The 18,896-nt window shown below is 42.5% G+C and overlaps 1 protein-coding gene across 1 annotated transcript in view; it reads right to left on the reverse strand.

Annotated features, from left to right (window-relative positions):
- LOC132331046 (vitellogenin-1-like) overlaps positions 1-12,999 on the reverse strand; it is a 70,824-nt gene extending 57,825 nt beyond the window's left edge. The window contains exons 1-3 of the mRNA XM_059854006.1: positions 12,891-12,999; positions 12,061-12,123; positions 6,647-6,933 (exon numbers count right to left, since the gene is read on the reverse strand). Of these exons, the coding sequence (XP_059709989.1) occupies positions 6,647-6,933; positions 12,061-12,123; positions 12,891-12,999 (459 nt within the window). The remainder of the gene's footprint in view (positions 1-6,646; positions 6,934-12,060; positions 12,124-12,890) is intronic.
- Between the last annotated feature and the right edge of the window lie 5,897 nt (positions 13,000-18,896).

Raw genomic sequence — 18,896 nt, forward strand, 5'->3', positions numbered from 1 at the left:
CCTGCTCTTTTCACTATCTTTCTTAAGAATTGGGCCAGTCCAGTTAAAATGATTCTGGGAGATTAAAGAAGTTTCTGTTAGGGAACATTTTGGACTACATTTTTTTTTCATTTTTTCTTAAATAACCCAATGACAGAAAAATAAACCCAAACCATCCTATAAAAATGAGCTGGGAAAGGCAAAGAGGGTAGCAGTTTAGGAATACATTAAGATTGCACCTGCAAATGAGTTCATTCAGTTCTTTCCATGAGCAAACCCTGTGCTTCTATTCCCAAATGAGAAATAAACACCAGGGCTGGTCAGGCAGACATCCAAATGCCCAGACTCAGTGTAGCTGTGTGCCCACAAAACTCATATGGAGAAAATGGAAGCTGTGAATATGGACTTCAGCCTAACTTGCAAAGGTGGAGCTCTTGTGCAGGAAAACTCATCAAAGTCTGCTGTCCTGGCTGGCCTTCAGTCACTAATAAAACTTCTCTCTTGCGTGTCCCTCTCCTCACTGCTGCTGACTCCTCCCTTGAAAGACCTTTACCTCCTCCTAATTTTGGCTCAGAGCCTTCACATAAGCATGGGTATGCATGTGCCTTTTGCTGTTTTAGCTCCTCTCCAGCCAAATTTGCTGTCTCTATGCAGCAACCTGTACCCACACACAGCTCTGCACACCCCAGGTTGGACAAGGGCAGGTTTCACCCAGGAGTAACACCTCGGGCTCCCTGGACACCCTTATTTCTATCTCAGTTTCATCATGGTACTTGGTGTGGCTGGTTATAAGAATTTGTACAAGAACAACAACAAAAAAACCCACTCCTGGTTTACAAAAAACCAACCAACCAACCAACCATCCAACCAAACTATATTGGAAAAAGCCATCTTTTGTGACCAAAACCCAATAAAACCTAGCAAACAGTTACTTTATTTCCTCAGGAAAACAATAAATTAAGATGCAAATAAGTAGATCCCCCTTTGTAATTGAAACTATATTTAAGAGAAGCTCCTCTGGCCTAGTTGCTTCAGCATTTGACCTCAGTGAGACAGAGGAGATACAAAAGATTGCTTGTTAGGAGATTGCAAGATAACAACCAGTACATCTGAAAATGCAAACCCTAGATAAGTCTTCTTACTGATGATCCTGGGGGAAGATGAACAAATACAAGAAATAAAAAAATAAAGAGGCAGGGAAATGAAGGACAGTCCTGCTGTAGGTAGTATGAATACAGATCTAAGAAAAGACCAGTGAAAATAATTCACTTTTCTGATTCACCACTTAAATTTCTTCAGAGTCCCCAAGAAATCTGATGTCCACCTGAACCTATTTTTTTTTTTCTAGAATTATCCACATTTGAAATAAATATTGCCTAGGATTAAATAAAAATGTTTATTTTAGCTGATTTTTTAAAATTTTGATTTGACGTATTCTCTGAGAATTTAGAAAATAAATACTTGAAAATAAAGGGATTGACTCATAGATATCACTGATAAAGTGGAAGAAAGAGAAGAACAGGTAATGATGGCACCTTTCACAAAATTGAGCAGAAACAAAGTCTGGGTTGTGGAAAATCCAGGTTTAGATTTCACCTCCACCAAAGCTGCAGTGCAGACAGAATCCACCTTTCCTTTCCTATGCTCATGCTATTCATTCAGACAAACATTGAATGAGAGTTTATTTATGTGTTCATTATTCAACATGATATAAAATTATACCTATAGACCCAAGTTCCAGTCGTGGTCCCACGCACACCAGGAAGAATTAGTGAGATGACCTCACATGGTGGAGAGAGAACATCTGCATCCTCTCCATAAGCTGTGGCAAGACACACAAAGGCTAAAGTTTTCTTGTTTGTCCAAAGCACTCTGTGGCAAATGGGATCAGAAATTCCATGTCCTGATACAGTGATTTTTCTGAAAAATGTTCCACAAGAGACACTATAAAGACTCTCTCTAGTGTCCCTCCACCCCTCTGCTCCCTGAACTGGCTGTGCTGAGACTCCAGGAGAGCTCTGACCAGATAACCTTGATCGACAAAACATTTTACAAAGACAAGGGCAAGGTAAACTTCCCTGGACTAGTCTGCAGTGTCATAAATGTTTGCAGAATTGACTGTTCCCTCCAGAGGCAGCCCCATGCTTCCCTGTCCCTGCTGCATACAAATGAAGTCACTGCAGAGCCCAACCAAGTGCATATGCTGTGGTGTGACCTTCTGTTTGGTGACATCCATCAGTGAATTGCTCTGTGCTAGTGGCTGTCTGAAAATCAGCTGGTGCATGAATTTCTCCTCTGATTTCACTAAAACCCAATCAATAAGGGCACATAGATTTAGTGTTGTTGTACACCTGCTCTGTGAATAAAGTAAATGAAATATTTGCACAGACTTTTGTGATTCTTTTTAAAGGGCCTGACCAGAAATTGGAACACGTCAGGAGCTCCGAGAGGGGACTACAGACAAGCAGCATTGTATGCACAGGAGCTACAAAGTCCTCTCTTCTAGGTGGAGGAAAAGGAAAATCAACCCAAATATCCATGAACGCTTATAAAAAATCCTGAAAGATTAATTTAGCATAAATTAATATTGCTAACTCTCTGATGCTGGGCCCTTGTGAGCAGGTAATCCTGATGCCACTAAAGAAGCCTTATAGATAACTGCTCAGCTGCAAGCACATATCCCAGCTATATCTATATTTGCATAGAAATTTGTAAAATAAAGTTCTCTTGACAGGATAATTGTAAGGACATTTTGGGGGAATTTTGTTTTTCTGGTTAAAAAAACCCCAAACATTAACCAACCCAATTATTTTGTAATTAGGGAAAGATTAGGTAGGAAGTAGAAACAATGGCTCACTTTGCTTTCTAACATGAAAACCGGAGCACAACAAACAAAAGTGCAAATAGCAGTTTCAGAACAAAAGGAGATTCCTCTGTACTGAGTGTGTCACCAAGCACAACATGCCCCAGCTATTGAAAAATATCCATGACTAATTGGAAATCTTCTGAAACAAATTGCTACTAAGGCTCATACAGAGCTATCCCACTTGGACCAAAAAAAGACTCAATGCCCCTGGTGGCAACACTGAGAAAATATAAATACTTGTTATTTTCTGAAGTTCATTCTTAGGTATTGTCTTTTGGTTCCAGACAGTACGTGTGGCTCTGTGAGTAAGAACAGCAGAGCCAGCATGAGACAAGGGGGTTATTATTCCTAAATGTTATGTTATTGTTCTTAAAACATTCTTCTGCTAAGAAACAGTGCAGCAAGATAAAAACAATGGTATTATACTCAGGAGAAAAAAAAAACAATGGCTTTGGAAAAAAAACAACTCTGGGAAATGGAGAGGAGGTTTTACAAAAGAGCTCTTGTTTTGCTTTTCAAGGCTTTACATGGGACTGAGCACACATAATGGCTAAGAGCAGAGACCAGAGCATTTAAATGAGCTTTTCAGAGGTCTACATGTTTTACATCAGGGACAGATGACAGTAACGTTCCCTGCTCTGGGTTTTTGATTCTGATAAAGGTGTGGGAAAGAGATAAACATATCTGCTTGAGTTTATTACTGTTCTAGTGAGAGAAAGAAATTTGATTAAAACTGTCATTTACTTCACAGCTACAGAAGTTAAATGCTACTGTTTGGTGTTCAATAAGTGTTTGTTATGTCATCTCAAGCATTTAAACTGGTTGGTGCCCTGTCTTAAAATCCTTCACCTTCTTGCCAGTCCTCCTAATTTTTGTTCTTATTCCCTAACCCCTTTTCCAGCTGTCCACAATTATAAAAGTAAATGATTCCAATATGATGCAAAAGAGTAAACAAACCCTTACCCTGCAATTGTTCTAGGCACTGTGAAAGAACAAATAATCATTTTGACAGGTAGACAGGAGACAGGTCAAAGTGATCTGCTAAAAGTCTGCCTTCAAGAAAGGGCAGCAATGCAATGCTTCTTCTTTTCTTTCTTTTCTTTTCTTTTCTTTTCTTTTCTTTTCTTTTCTTTTCTTTTCTTTTCTTTTCTTTTCTTTTCTTTTCTTTTCTTTTCTTTTCTTTTCTTTTCTTTTCTTTTCTTTTCTTTTCTTTTCTTTTCTTTTCTTTTCTTTTCTTTTCTTTTCTTTTCTTTCTTTTCCCTTTGTTTTCTTTCCTTCCCCTCACTCCTAAATTTCAGGGTGACCCAACAGCATTCATAGATAATGAACTAAAATAGTGACTTTGTTCACAGCAAACCATAAGGCAGACACAGCAGAAATATGTGATATTTTCTGCACTTTTAAAATAGTAGTATGAGATGCCTTTGCTTTTGCATAATGATATAGAGCCATTGCCATTTTCTCAATCTAATCTACTCCAATAAAATACACTTTGAACATTAACTACTTAGAGATATGGTAATGAGAAACTTTTAAGAGGAAAAACTTGGACGCAGGAATGGAAAGGGTACAGCTCAGAAACTTTTTCTTTCTACTTCTCACTGCTGGAAGAAGAATTCCCATCCAGTTAAAACAAGCCAGGTTTGAAATATTAATTTAGAACCCTAAATTATGGACCTTCAAAAAATCTTGCAAATTCTGCAAAATATTTCTAGAGACATCTATATATATATTGCACGTATATCTTTATGTGAGTAATAAATTTGAAAAGTCTTTTTAAGGACCTCCTGTGTCTTTTCAGAAAAATTCATTCATGTTCTCAAGCTTTGGCCATCCCCCAGGCTATGGAGAGTAGATTTTTCTCCCCCTAATGGCAGCTAGCACCAATCATCACTTTGCAGCAGCTGCTCTGGCAGTAGGTGGACAGCCTTATCCTGGTCTGGGGACAAAGGGCAGCTGGGACACCTGCTCTGGCACTCTGGGCTGCTGTGACTCAGGGGGACTGCACTGGAGCTGGGGCAGGAGGCAGGTCCTGGCCACAGTGTCCTGCCAGCAGGGTGGGGCCTGGAGGTCCTGGTGGCCCTGTGAGCAGGGCTGCCACGTGGCTGTGGAGGTGTCAGGGTGCAGTGGTGGCCCAGGGCTGGTGGCAGAGCTGGGCTGCTCCTGCCTGTGCAGGGAGATGGGCTCCAGGAGGCACCACCAGCCCACACTGGAGGCCTTTGTATTCTGGTAGCTCTCAACTACACATTTGCTTGTGTTATTGCTTCTCATGCTGGCAGGCTTAAACCACCAAGGGTAATCCTGGGACAAGCTACAATTACAACTTCTCTCTGTTGTGGAGACATGACCTTTGACTGTTTGATTGCAGCTGGCTTTGGATCAGGGCCTGTAGCCAAAGCTGTGTCGCTAGCATAACATGCAACACTCTCTGCAGAGCCCCTAAGTATAAGCCATCACTTCTCTGATCTAAAATACACATAATTGCAATGAGCTGTGAGATCCTCCAGCATTTCACAGCATATACAAGAGATTTATTAACAAAGATTTTCTGTTTCCAGATAGAGAATTATGCAGAAAGCCAAATTTTTAGCTTTCATGAAAAAATGAAGCCCAGAGTGTGAAGAAGGGGTGAGTTCTGGGGTGTGTGTGTGTGTGTCCATGGAAAAGGGGACACACCTTTTCCATGTACCACTTGGTAGTTCTATGAGAATAGATCTTCAAAGGAGACAGAAAAACTTGATGAAATCATTGTAGCTTCACAGTCCAGTTTAGGTTAAAACACAACTACTAAAAAAATTTGTGTCATGCCTTTTACATACAGAGTGATGGTAAATTCTTATTAGTAATCCATCCATACAACAGAATTATACTTCTGAGTTCATGAAAGAACTGTGGTTAAGACTAGTTCAGCAGTCAGACTGCTGCAAAGGTTGTGTTACCATCTTTGTTACCCAGCTTTAGGCACAAGGCTGTCTGGGGCTGTCTGGACCAGGGGGACTCTGCCTGCAGCTCCTCTGTGCTGTGCAAGCTGGCACCAGCCTACTCTGACTCTGACAGCAAAGCAGGCCTGTGAGAGGAGCACTGCAGCCACCAGTGCACTGAATATCACTGAAGCTTCCAGCATCAAAAAACAACCCCAAAAAACTCTCTCAAAAGCAACTGCCCTGTCAACCTCTACATAATCCAGTTTATCTGTCACACATGCTTTGTCAAAGCATCAGCCTATTAAATTCAAGAGTCAACTTCAAACTTGCTAAAAAGGGAACAGGACACCGTGGATATATTTTAGTCAGGCACAGTACAATATTTATGGCCTTTCTTCCCCACTACACTTATGCTACAGAAGCATTTTATGTGAGTAGATCTTGTTAGACAAGCAGGCGTTTCCAAACAGTTACAAATGCAACGAGCTATAATGAGTACACACATAATGAGAGGATATTCTACTGTGCTCCTGGCCTTGATTGGGCAGCTTGTTTAAACATCAGGTTAAATCCTTCTAAAGTGAAGTGCCTTATAGAGGTTTTGCAGCAGTGCTCTTAATGATTGCAAAAAAAAAAAAAAAAAAAAAAAAAAAAAAAGAAAAAAAAAAAGAAAAAAGAAAAAAAAGTCCAGAAACAGAATAAGGTCAGCTCACATTTTCTTTCAGAAACCTATCCCAATTGTTTTTTCCCCAATTGTTTTTTCACATGCATAAATTCTGCGTGGAATTGGAGGGAATATGCATTTTCTTCTTCCTCCCCAGCCAAGCATCGTCCCGATGCTACCCCACCTGCCCTGCTCCGGCCCCAAACCTTATACCCCTCGTTCTCGGGCCGTGCCAGCGGTGCCAGCGGTTCCAGCTGCGGTTCCCGGCAGGTGGCACTCGGGCTCCGCGCCTCGGGGCTGCGGCCGCGCTCGCCTGCGCGGCACCGCGCGGAGCCGAGCGGCGCTTTCTGGCCTTAAATCGCCGACAGCGATTAAATCAGGGAGAACTGTCGCGAGTGTCCCGCGGGTGAGGCGGAGGTGTGGCGGGGGAGGTCGCGCCTCGCTGCCGGGACAGCCCGCGGCGGGTGCGCCCTTCGCGGGGAGCTGATGGCTGAGCATCACTGCAAAACCCCATGGAAGGAGAATTTAAAGCGCAGTTGGTATCCCCAGGGGAAATGCCTGTATCGAGAGGGGAATGTGTGTATGCATACTGTAACTCCTACTAGTGTTACTGGGAATTATGTGTGTAAATCCCCAAATTCCAGCGCACAAAGATGAGAGTGTCCCTGTAAGGGTCTGAATTATGTGTTTGAATTAAATCTGACTGTTGGGAAACTCATAATGCTGTGGCTCTTATTATAAATTTATACTTCGTAGGACCGAGTTTCACCTGAAACAACAGAGCCTGAAGTGTTATTTGTTCCAGCACATTATTTTGTTAGATGTGATAATCAGCTCACAGCAGGACTGTGAGAGGCTACTCAGCTTGTTGACAATTCTGGGTCCCATCCAGCTTCAAGCAGCTTCTGAAGCAGCTCCGAAGGCAGCAGGGGGGGTCCCAAACCTGGCCCCTCATGAGGCTTGGCCTGGGCATTGCTGACTGTGCACAGTCCCTTCCCAGGACATCCCTTTCCCAGGTGCAGAGTTACCTGTTCTGTTGCGTGTGCACTCCCACACCAAAGCAAAGACCACAAGTGAGACTCAGCAGAGCTGCTGCTGTTTCCAGCCCCCTGTATTTTGCCAGGTGGATGATATTTTTTTCTTATGAGCTAAGTGCCTAAAAAAGCAGTCTGAGGTGGAGGAGGAGCTTCAAATCAGTTCTCCTTGATTTACTGGGCTACTTTGTAGATTATTTCAGGAATTATGTGACCTAAGGGTATGACTTCTACTGGCATTACCTTTGAATTAGGAAGGTGCCTTTCGCAGGAGCTTTTGTCCCACATTTATCATCTCAGCCTCAGATCTCTTTTAATCCCAAGGCATCCCTTCTCTCAAGGCTGCACGTTTTCTGTCTGGTCTGAAAGGAAGGAAATCCTGTTCTGACCCTCATGTGTCAGCAGCTGGATTTGGTGAGCAGCCATGGCGCTGCAGGAGGGATGCCGTGGTGTTGGGGGAGTTCCTAATAGGGAAACATGCCAAAAGAAGCCATGTCCATGGCTTCAGCCTGCCCTATCTCACTTTCACCACCCTATTATGTGGTCCAGCACCTACAGGGAGGAAAACAGAGATGCACACAGGACAGCTGTGGAGGGCCTGAGGCAGCAGTGACTGTGTGGCAGGGTCCCTTTCCAGGGCTGTGCAGTTTACACGCCTCAGGGATGCAACAGTGCTGGGTGCCAGCCTGAGCTCCAGGGCCACTGCATACAGGGATGGCCACAACCATGCTGAAAAACAACTGCCAAACAGGCCCTCACCCCCTCTCATGTGGTCATATTTCCTCCTCCTTCCTGTCTCTTTTTGTTCAGTGCTCAGACACTCCATTCCTCTCAGCCGCCCAAGCGAGAGCAGCCGTGCGTGCCCCCTAATCCTGCGCAGTCCCAAGCTTGGCCTGAAGCAGACCAGCACTTAATGCCACCCTAGATTTAAATACCAATCATAGAGGCAAGGAATTGCTTTATTGTGAATGAATCCTTAATCTATCGAGTAATTTGGAACAGCACAGTTAATTATTTTTAAACCTTCCTCTCCCACCTTAAGCCTGGGTGTGTCTCCAACAAATTCACTTTCAAATCCTGTAATGGAATAGAGGTATTGCCAGTCCTCATTAGAAACACCACAAAAGCCACAGCAGCAGTGCTGTGCTCCTTGTAATGATTTGTTTTACTGATAGATCAAGCAGCCTGTTGACAATGGTTGACTGCAACTGACAGCCTCTTCTAATAAGATAAAGAAGCTGTACATTTTATTGATTATAAAACAAATTGGGTTTTTGTCTCTTTAAAATTTTTATTGGATAAAATTGGAGAACTTAGGCCTTTGAAACTGCAGCTTGCCATGACATTACAATGAATTATAATCCTAACCTATTCATGCTTCCTCAAAGGCCTGACCCGTTTGCCTGCCTTGCAAGCATGTTGTAAAATGCCCCACATTTACATACATATTTTCAGGAGCTTTTTATTCAAGAACTGCGGCAGACTGGTGAAAGAGTAAGAAGCTGAATGGGCAAGAGTTCTCAAGATCCTGGAATTTTAAGACTCTTGCAATATTTTGTCACAAGCTGAGAGCTCGAGGCAGACATTTTTGGATAAGGCTCTTAGTTTTTCATTACATAGGAGTGGAAATTTTTAATCCTTTCTGGCTCTGAAGATCTATGCTCCTGAACATCCTGGGGATGGAGCCCACATTGCTGAAATAAATCTAACATTTTCTAGAACAATTTTTAGGGTCAGATCTTAGATCTTACAGAAGCTTAAGGCAAATCAAGATTTTAAAAGACCAACTCCCAATATCAGGAGCCCCAAATCTGCTCTCAGCACTTTCTTGCAATTCAGGCAAGAAGTCTCCCTGCCTGAATCCAAGCTGTGCAGGCACCTTCAGCTCTGCCTGTGCATTTGCACAGAGAGGAGCAGGTGGGTGGGGAGGTGTTACTGAGTGACACCCAAGTCCCCTACCTGGCACAGTTTGAAGGGGGAAGCCAGTGAACTCCTGTGACCATCAGCACAGAGAGCCTCAAAAACATCATCATAGTGTCAACTTTACTCTTCCAGCAGAAAGAGAAAGGGAGGGAAAAGAATTGCTTGTGCCTTTCCTGACACATCTTTGAGGGCAAGAGAGCTGGAGCACCTGGCTGTCAGTAAAGCTGCACTGTTGAGACAGGAGCAAGAAGCAGCCCTGACTCCTGGTCTCCAGTCTCAGGGCTGTTTTTGTTCTGTCGCTCTTCCTGCTCTTTTCCTGCTCACCCCTAGCAGTGATAAATGAGGAGATGGGGTGGGGGAAGCTTTGTAAGGAGCTGTCAGGCTTCCACCTACTCTCTCAGGCACTTCCAAAGGGAGAGACATTTGGGCATCTCTTGGGCCCATGATTTCTTGCTTCAGCAGCTGAGATTTGTCAGGAAAGCACATCCCTGCTGTGCTGAGTAGCAGCTCATGGGCAGGTTTCTGGCAAATACTCCCAAGAAGTCAGAGATTTAGGTTTGAATCCTTACAGGAGCTGGAGCACATGCTACCTGGACCCACTGCTCTGGGTTACAAGGCACTTCAGGATAAGTGGATCAGTGTCACCATTGCAGTGTGCTATGAATCAAGAGTGCAAATAACAACCCTTGCTCTGTTATTGTGCAACTGGATGTAGGTTACCTCTCCCAGAAATGCTGAATCTAGCATGCAGTGATAGCAATTGCCTTCCTAATCACATCTCTTTTAAAAGGACTGACTATTCCTGTGCTCCTCTTTTTCTAAACTAGTTCATATAAATTAGAAAAAAATGCAATGTATCAGGTACCACACTACCCTAAAAAACATCACTCTGGACTGAGCATTTTGACCATATGACCCTTTTCATGTTCTCAGCCTCAACCTTTTTCAGTAAGGAGGAAAAAACCAGGCAGACAGACACACACAGAGTCTGCAGCAAGTGACAAGGGAAAATTGAAACTGTTTCCAGTTGCTTTATGGTGGGCAACTTCTGAGCTGCTGCCCAGAAAGTGATGAGGCACCTCAAACCACTGCCAGTGGTCTGCAACCAGCATGGCATTTCACCTCTGATGGAGCTCTGTCTCTGTGTAAGGACCAGCTCCTAGATCTGCACATCTGCTCTGTCAGCCTGGAAACTAAATCTGAAACCCAGCTCGTCAAACTGGCAGTACAACCAGGAATGGTGACCCACTGATTACACCCACAGTCTGGCGCTTATGTATCTTATTTTTTCTTTTTTTAAATTATCATCTGAAATGGTTTAGTGACTCCATCATAAATTTTAGTGGAGTGCTAGGGCTTAGGAGACTGGTTTGAAAATTTTGACCCAAGTGTAGGGATTACTTCCAGGTAACATCCATTCACTCACAAGGAGGATCAGTTAGAAGCAGCTTGCAGTGCAGCAGCTCATGCTACTTCTGTCCTACAGGGATGAAAAGTGCTTTGGTTTCCTCTTTGTTGATTGGGTGCTTTCTCCAGTGCTCAAGTCAGTCAAAGGAAGAAAAAAAATTAACAGAGCTTTATAGAAATATTACATTCTTTCCCGGAGTGGAGGCAAAACAAACAGAAGTTTAAAGTAAACAATCTCTACCAGCAGATCTTTTCCCCTTTTATTGCATGAATTACAATGCCCTTCAGCCAGCAGAAGGCAGAGAAAGTTCTGCCAGGAAAAAGAGTTATTTGAAAAAGTTTAAAGTAAACTTTTGTTTGCTTTGCTGCACACACACACATACACATAAAAAAAAAAAAAAAAAAAGAAAAGAGAAGAGAACCTTTCTTTTTCCACTTTAGTGCTAGGCAGAAAGAAAATGGATTTCTCTTGATCGACTGGCATGTGATTGGCAGAAGCAAAGGCAAGTTTCCTCATGGTCATGCCTCTGTGCTCAACCATGACCTGGAAAAACATTGTGAGAGATAAAGCAGGACTGTCCTGTTCAACAAGGACATGCAGAGCAGTGCAAAAAACAAAATATGAATGTCTCTGATCAATCCACTGATATAAACAAGCACAAAGCTACCAAAGCCAAACAGCACAATTTTATTCTAATATAACTGCTCAATGAATCTTTTTCTTCTAAATCTCTGTCCCTTTTGTAATGAGGACAAAAATTGCAGTCTGTTTTCATTCTCACTCTTGTAAATCTGGAGTAACTGGGAAAGAGATAAAAAAGCTCTTTGTTGGCTAGGACAAAAATTCTGACTAAAAAGTAAAGTGTTCTCAAAACAAAAACCATCACCTTTTGTGGAAAATGTTCCCATTTCTGATCGGTTATAATGTTTTCATTTGAAACAGACTTCTTGATCAGAAGTTAATAAAAGTGTGTTGTGAAATACTCAGAGCATTTTATAAAATGTATAACAAAAATAGGTGGTTTAGTGAAGACTTTATAATAGACAGAATAAGAAAAAGAGACAAAGGAAGATAAAAGGAGATTTCTAGCAATGTATAAGCAGAGGGAGACAAAGCTGAATAGCAGTTGGATTAGTGCAGCATGAGTTTGTTTTTAAAGTACATCCCTTTTCTGCACTTCCACCCTCTCCTGTTTGCCCCACAACCCTGACCTTGTGCCTCCCCATTTCAAAAGAGCCGTCCCTTCTTATTTCCCTTCTGACCTGCATTCCTCACTGCTGGCTGTAACCTGGCGATAAAGGCACCAGTAAACCCGGCCAGCTTGCCTAAGATCAGAAGATATGGAGGGTGATGTTAGCAAATTAACTGATTGGTATAAAACAAAGGGGGAAAAAAAGTCCTCAGGAAGCTGAGAACTTTTGAACCCATTTAAACAAATACGTGGCAGAGGAGCAGGCTTGTCTGTTACAGGAATAGCGTCTGCAAGAGCCAAGCCAGAGCTTGGAAACCACAATCAGATGCAGCCTCAGAGAGCAGCCCCTGGTAGGGGAACAAAGCTGTTTAAGAAAGGGGAGTTCCTGCCTGGCAGAAGGCGGGACACAATGGGATGCTACTCGCTGCTGTTTCTGCCCTTGCTGACCTGTGCTCCAGCCCCTCCACTCTGCAGCACCTGCAGAGAGACAGCCAAACCTCTTTGTGCACTCCCCTTGTGTGTTCAAGGGCCTGGGCTGGCAAAGAAAGCATGCTGTACTGAAAAGAATTGCAGTTAAGGCTTTGAGACACACAGAGACAATTATTTAGTGCTATTAACTGGCTTTCCTGCTTCTCCACCAGCACTAAGAGGGTTAATACCTTCCTCCTGGGCTGGCCTCCAGAGATACTGCTCTCTGTGGCTCCAGTTGGCTCTCAGAAATCTCCAAAATTTTGCTGCTCTCATTAGGGACAGATGTGGGAGTTACAATTTGAAATGCAGTGTCCCTAAAGTAAAGAGTTGTGAAATCCCAAGAACCTGGGGAAGCACTCTTAACTGTGCCAATGGTACAGATCACAGAGAACATGTCCTCATAGAATGCTGAACACACGGTTTTATTACCAAGAACATCACTTTCCTTCTCCCCCTCCACTTTTTCACAGACTTCCAGTGCAGCTTTCCCTGGGAGCTTCCTGCTTGGCTTTTGCTGCTCCCCCAGAGCCCACAGCATGGTGCCTGGCTGTGCTAGCACACTGGGAGTGCATCCCACATGGCTCCCTCAGTGCTGACAGCACAGGCACAGCCTCCTGCCCCTGCCAGGCTCTGGTTCTGTCCTGGAATATGCCTTGCTGTTCCAGTACATTTATTACAACCAGCACCTAAAATAACCTGACCCAGAACACACCTCAGCCCCTGCTTTTGTCATCAAAGTGGACAGAATTTTTCATCACCTTCATTCAACATACTTGAGAGCCACCTCTGGAGCATGCCTTTGTCACAAATTCCCCTCCTCTCTTCCTGATATGGAAAGGGGAGACCTGAACTGTGGCTGCACTCCAGGAGAGCAGTTTTTGTCAAGCAGTCTGTATCACATATATGCAGAACCTGACAGGTAAAGCCTCTGAGGTCAGCCTGCACTGGCACTGCACAGGGCTTGGAGAAGGGGTTCTTGCTTCACTGTCACCACTCAGCCCTGCACCAAAAGCTCTTGGCCAGAGAGGAGACTTGGTACAACTGTCTCTTGTACCATCCTCCACTAGCATTGCTTTGGTTTTGGTCTGGGCAGGAGGCCTAAAATAGCCACAAAACTTGGGATGATTTCTGTATGGGCTTGAAGGAGATGGTACCTAGTGGAGAGAGACCAACTTCTTGGTCATTCAAATTGTCAAGATAACACTGGCCACTTGAAAGAACAGCTTACTTTAAAACATGGTTTTATGTAACTATGGTACACAATGCATGACCAGCACACTTCTGTTCATCCTTTTCTGCACAGACATACAACATGTGCAAGGAAAATATCTCTGAGATGGATGCAGCCTAAGGTGGCCAGATTCAGAAGGATGCTACTCATTTGTAGCTCACAGCACAGGTATTCCATACACACAATGTCTTTCTGAAGAAAACAATAGTTTTAAAGGAGAAAAAACAACTAAACAAGACCATTCAAGCCATGCAACAGTGTAAGCAGATCTCACAGGCTCACATGGTTTCATGAAAGCTGTGCAGAACCACAGGGTCTTTCCCTTCTTCTTTCTTACTAGAAACTTTTTCCTGATCTTCATGCAAGATTATTATGTCTGATTTGTGTGTAATATTTTTAGTCCAGAAATAATTCATTAAAAAGATAACATATAGGATGTAATTGTGAGCTGCTTCAAGGATCAGTTGAATTTTTTTCACTTTTATTTAGCTTCAGGGAAGACATCCTTACAAAATTACCATTTGATGCTGCTCTCATTTTCCCAATAATCCATAATCTGTTTGTGCTGCCCCACACCCCGAGCCTCCTTTGAGTGCTACCTCCTCTTTCCCAGCACTACTCCCCTTTCCTTTTGGCAAATAGAGTTACTCAGGTAGGGAACCATGAGGTTCTCTAGATGATAGCTCTCAACTGTCTATTTTGTAGCAGAATTTATTCATCTCTCTTTCTCCCCCCCTCTTTCAAAATGTTACATATTAGGGTTAGGAGGCATTCATGCCTTTGTTTTGCTACTCACCAGGTATCACTGTTTCTGCCTTTGTTTCCCTATTGCAGCACTGGTGTCCCTTGCTCACTCCAAAGCCAAATGTTGCACTCCAACCTTCTCAGCTGTACTGGGGGTTGGCAGAGCTCAACTCAACTCTCAGCTGTACTGGGAACTGCAGGTCAGCTGCAGGAGCTGGGTGCAGCACAGAGGCAGGCTCTCTGGGTAGGTGTGTCCTCATCAGTACCTGCCAGGGAAGGGCGGACACCTGGTCCTGCCCCATCCACTTGGAGAGGGAGTAAATGCAGTACTGCTTCTGGGAACGAGGAATCAAACCCCAGAGTCTTCAGGAGTTGTATTATAGGTATTAAGTGTCAATCATAATGGAGACAAAGCAGAGCTGAGCATCAGAAGGGAGATTATCCTTCAGTAGGACATGCACTGTAATTTCACTGAGGATATACTTTACTCTTTTCTGCTTCAACGCGACCCACCTGCCAGAGAGGAGTGCAAGCTCCCTCTCCCTGAGCTGGCATCGATGCTAAATGGGTTACAGTTGCTACTCCCTTCATTTAGGGCCTAACCCCTGGACGACAGAAGCCATGACTTGTGCACAGGATTTTGATGAGTCCTAGCTGGGTATTTGCAATTGGTATTTCTGCAGATCTCTTACACAGCACGGAGCATATTTTCAGCTTAAGAAGTGTGACCTGATCTTTCATCTTGAACATAAATGAGCTCATACTAACATGGCTAAGGTGGGCACTTGTAAATAGAGGGAAAAACCCCATATATGTTAAGTGACTGGGACAAAATCAAAAATGGATGTAGACTGGTAATCAAAACAACTTCAAGTTCACTTAAAAAAAGAAAGAAAAGGCTTATAAACATCATGGAATGAAAACCAGCTAAATTAATTCCACTACTGATAATGAGCAGGAAGCCCAGTGCTTGGGATCATGAGTTTATGCAAATCTGTTATTACTGCAAATTGGCATCCTAAGACCCTGATCATACAACACTTGCACATATGCTTAACTTTATGCACATGAGCAGCCTCATTAACGCCAAAGACTTAGTCGTGCATAAAACTGAGCAAATACATGAGTGTGTGTGAGATTGGGATTTAAACACAAGGGAGAGAAAACAAATTTACTGTATCATCAACAATTATTTCTGAAACCCAGCAGAAGCCAAGGTGATGCCAGAAGTCTGCATGCTGCAGAAACATTCAAAGAGAAAGAGGAATGGGATTTTGAAGATTGCTGCCTTTAACTCAATCCATTAGACCAAATAATGGTGGGCCAGACGCTGGAGGAAAACATCCCTGCCCAGATTAAAATATAACTTATTTTAACAAAGTTATCTGGATTGTCTCTTAAAAACATAGTTTTGAAACTTAGTTATTATAAAGAAGAACAGTTTATATTCAATTTGGATTTGAGTAAATTAGCACTGTCTCGCAAAAGTCTTACAAAATTATTTTAAATGGTGTTAGGTTTATGTGGATACAGAGCTGACTGCAGCATTTATATAAATAGTTACAATAAACACAAAGGCTTACACTGGAGGGAGGTTCCTATTGCACTGCAGTGAAGGCTGATGGCCAGTCTTGGAGCTGGTTTTAATTAGAATAATCAGCAATGCTTTGGGAAACAGAGGAGCTTCCCCTAGTTTGATGAAAATACACTTTTTCCTTGGGAATCCAGAGGAGAAAATACAATAAAATATGAGCACTTACCAGCAAGGCAAGAAAAAAACCAAGGAGCTGCAAAACAACATCTGTAGAAGTAAAGCTTGTGCCAGATTTAAAGGGTTAGTTCAGGAAAAGGAATTCTGGGAAAAATGCAACCCTGCATTTGGAAGATGTCAAATAAGGCCTCTACAAAATATAATTGTTATCATAAATAGAATCAGTAAAAATTTATGTTTCAGGATAATTTCAGTGTGCTTTTTAAGCATTTTTTGTTCCACTTGGAAAAAAAAAAAAGTGCATTCTAAAAAGTCAGTTTTGCTGTTACTTTTTGGTGTATATGGATTTTTTTTTTCATACTTTCTATTCTTCCCAGACAGTAGGACTGCTGCTGTCAATATTGCTGTGTAGCAGCAAAGTTGGTGGAATTCCTGTATTTCACAGTAGTCACACCTTGCAGCGTGTTTTGAAGCAGCAGCTCCAGGGCCGCTGGGTTCTGTGTGTGGCCATGGACCTGACTCCTGACAAAGTCTGGATGTGTCAAGGGCTCTTGTTTCTCCATAAGGTTTGTTCAGGAGCGTTGTCATGGAGATGCAGAGTCTGAAAGCAGCAGTGCTGTCCTTCTGTGACTGCAGCTCCAGGACAGGCTGCCCACAGCGCCGGCCGGCCGTGGGGGCTGAGCTGGCAGGGAGCCAGGCAACTTGTGAAAATGCTTTAGCACATTTGCACTCGACAGTTTGGTTGGTTTTAAATGGACTGTCAGTGCATTTTGCTGATCAGCTGTTTTCAAGTCTGCATCCATCTTAAAGGCTTAATTTTATATAAAAATTGCATGGGGGATGACTTTGGTGAGGTGGCACAGTCGCTTCCATAATCTTGCAACAAAGCACTCAGCACCAAATGCATGAGAACCAAAGGGAAAGAGTAACACAGGCTGGAGGGAGCTGTTGGCCAGTGCCCCTCCTCCTACCATCCCTTTTCCCAGAGGAAAGAAAGTTTTAGCTTCATGGGTTTTGACTTTTTTGTCTAATCTATGCAGATTTCAAAGAAGGAGGTAGGGCTTCTCCTGGGGTCAATTGGCACATGGCAAGAGTGTGATTATAAGCTGGCCTTTAAAGGAACTATGGTGATAAAGATATTAAAAGTGAAATTACTGATGAGAAAAGTGGTGCTGGAAGTGTAGCAGCTGGAGGAATCAGCCCTGAAAATATTTGTTGGGCTTCACATAATCATGTGCAGCATTCCTTTATATGTGTGGTCAACGAGGTGCTCAAGTCCTGGCTTCAGAGCATCCCCATGTTCTGAGCTGAAGGTCTGTGACAACTGGGGAGTGGAGAAAACTCTGAAATAAATTTGCACAGTATTTACCTTGTTTAAAATGACTACCTGCTTCATTCCAATAGGTAAAGAGCACAGCTCTCTGTTTATTAGCACAGCTCCAGCAGACTGAATCTCCCAATGGCTATGGTGATAATATTGCAGTTTCATTGAAATACTGTTCTAATTATTTGAGGGAATATTAATTTCAGAATAGGTGAGTCTTCACCTTATTTATTGTATTCTAAAACACATCTTGAAATGCAACACTGAACACAAATTTCCGTTTGGTTTAATGGAAAAAATTTATTCATCAAGCATTTACTTTCAGATTGAAACCTTAACCTTTTACTTTTTTATATATCTGGTCAATCACTGATTTGTTTTTACTTTTATTTTTTTTTCTGGTTGGCCCCCCTGGACATGTCACAGGCCTCTAAGAAGTATGTAATCTTAAAAAGTGTTAAACAAAATTCTTAGTTTTCAAACCAGTCAGCTAGTTGATCTGATAAATAGATTTACTTTTGGAAAAACAATTTGCTTAGCACCCGAGTGCAAGTTTGCATAACAAAATTGTGACTAATGCCTGATTATTATTTTTCTGATTTGATACCATAGACTAATAGAACAATCCAGGCTGGGGCTGGAAGGGATCTCAGAGGGTCATCTCATCCACCCTCCTGCTCAGAGCAGGGTCAGGTTGAGATCAGGTTGCTGGAAACTTTATGCAGTCTTAAAAACTTCCAAAGATTTTAACATAATTGTATGAACTCTCTGGGTAATCTTTTCCAACACTTGACTGTCCTGATGGTGAAAAGGATTTTCCTCATATCTTGTTGAAATCTCTCTTTTTTCAATTTATGTCCAGTGTCAGTCCTTCTCTCTCTGCTGGGTTGGGGCTCGTGTAACTAAGGGCTGTGACAAATAAACCTTTAATTGCTTGTCAGTACATCTGCATGTGCTAGGAAGGACAATTGCAATATCCTTCAGGGTCTGAGGCAGGGAATCTAAAAATTTATCTGCTTTTTATGTGCTGTATTAAAAGATGAAAACTCATCCTTGTATGTAAGGAAAACAGAGTTTCAATGAAGATCTGACCCAGAGACAGGAGAGCAGTTTTCCTATAAAAGATGTTCTTTCATTACAAAGACTATTGTAAGCTAAACATTTATGATATATTTTCTTTCCAAGGAACTTTTTCAATCTCCCTGAGCATGCTGAAGTCATTATGTAGTTACCAGAGATGCTTTGTCCAGATCAGCTTACTATAGGTTACAGTTCTGCAGGAGATTAAAAATGATGGGCTGGTAGATATCCTTCCAAAAATACTCTTTTAAGTAATATGTATCTGCATTTCCCAACTTTAGAAGAACATATACAACAGCAAAGGAAATACAGCAAATAATTGAGGGCAAATGATATGTAACAATG

Source organism: Haemorhous mexicanus, chromosome 9 (genome assembly GCF_027477595.1).
Source record: "Haemorhous mexicanus isolate bHaeMex1 chromosome 9, bHaeMex1.pri, whole genome shotgun sequence".
NCBI lineage: Eukaryota > Metazoa > Chordata > Aves > Passeriformes > Fringillidae > Haemorhous > Haemorhous mexicanus.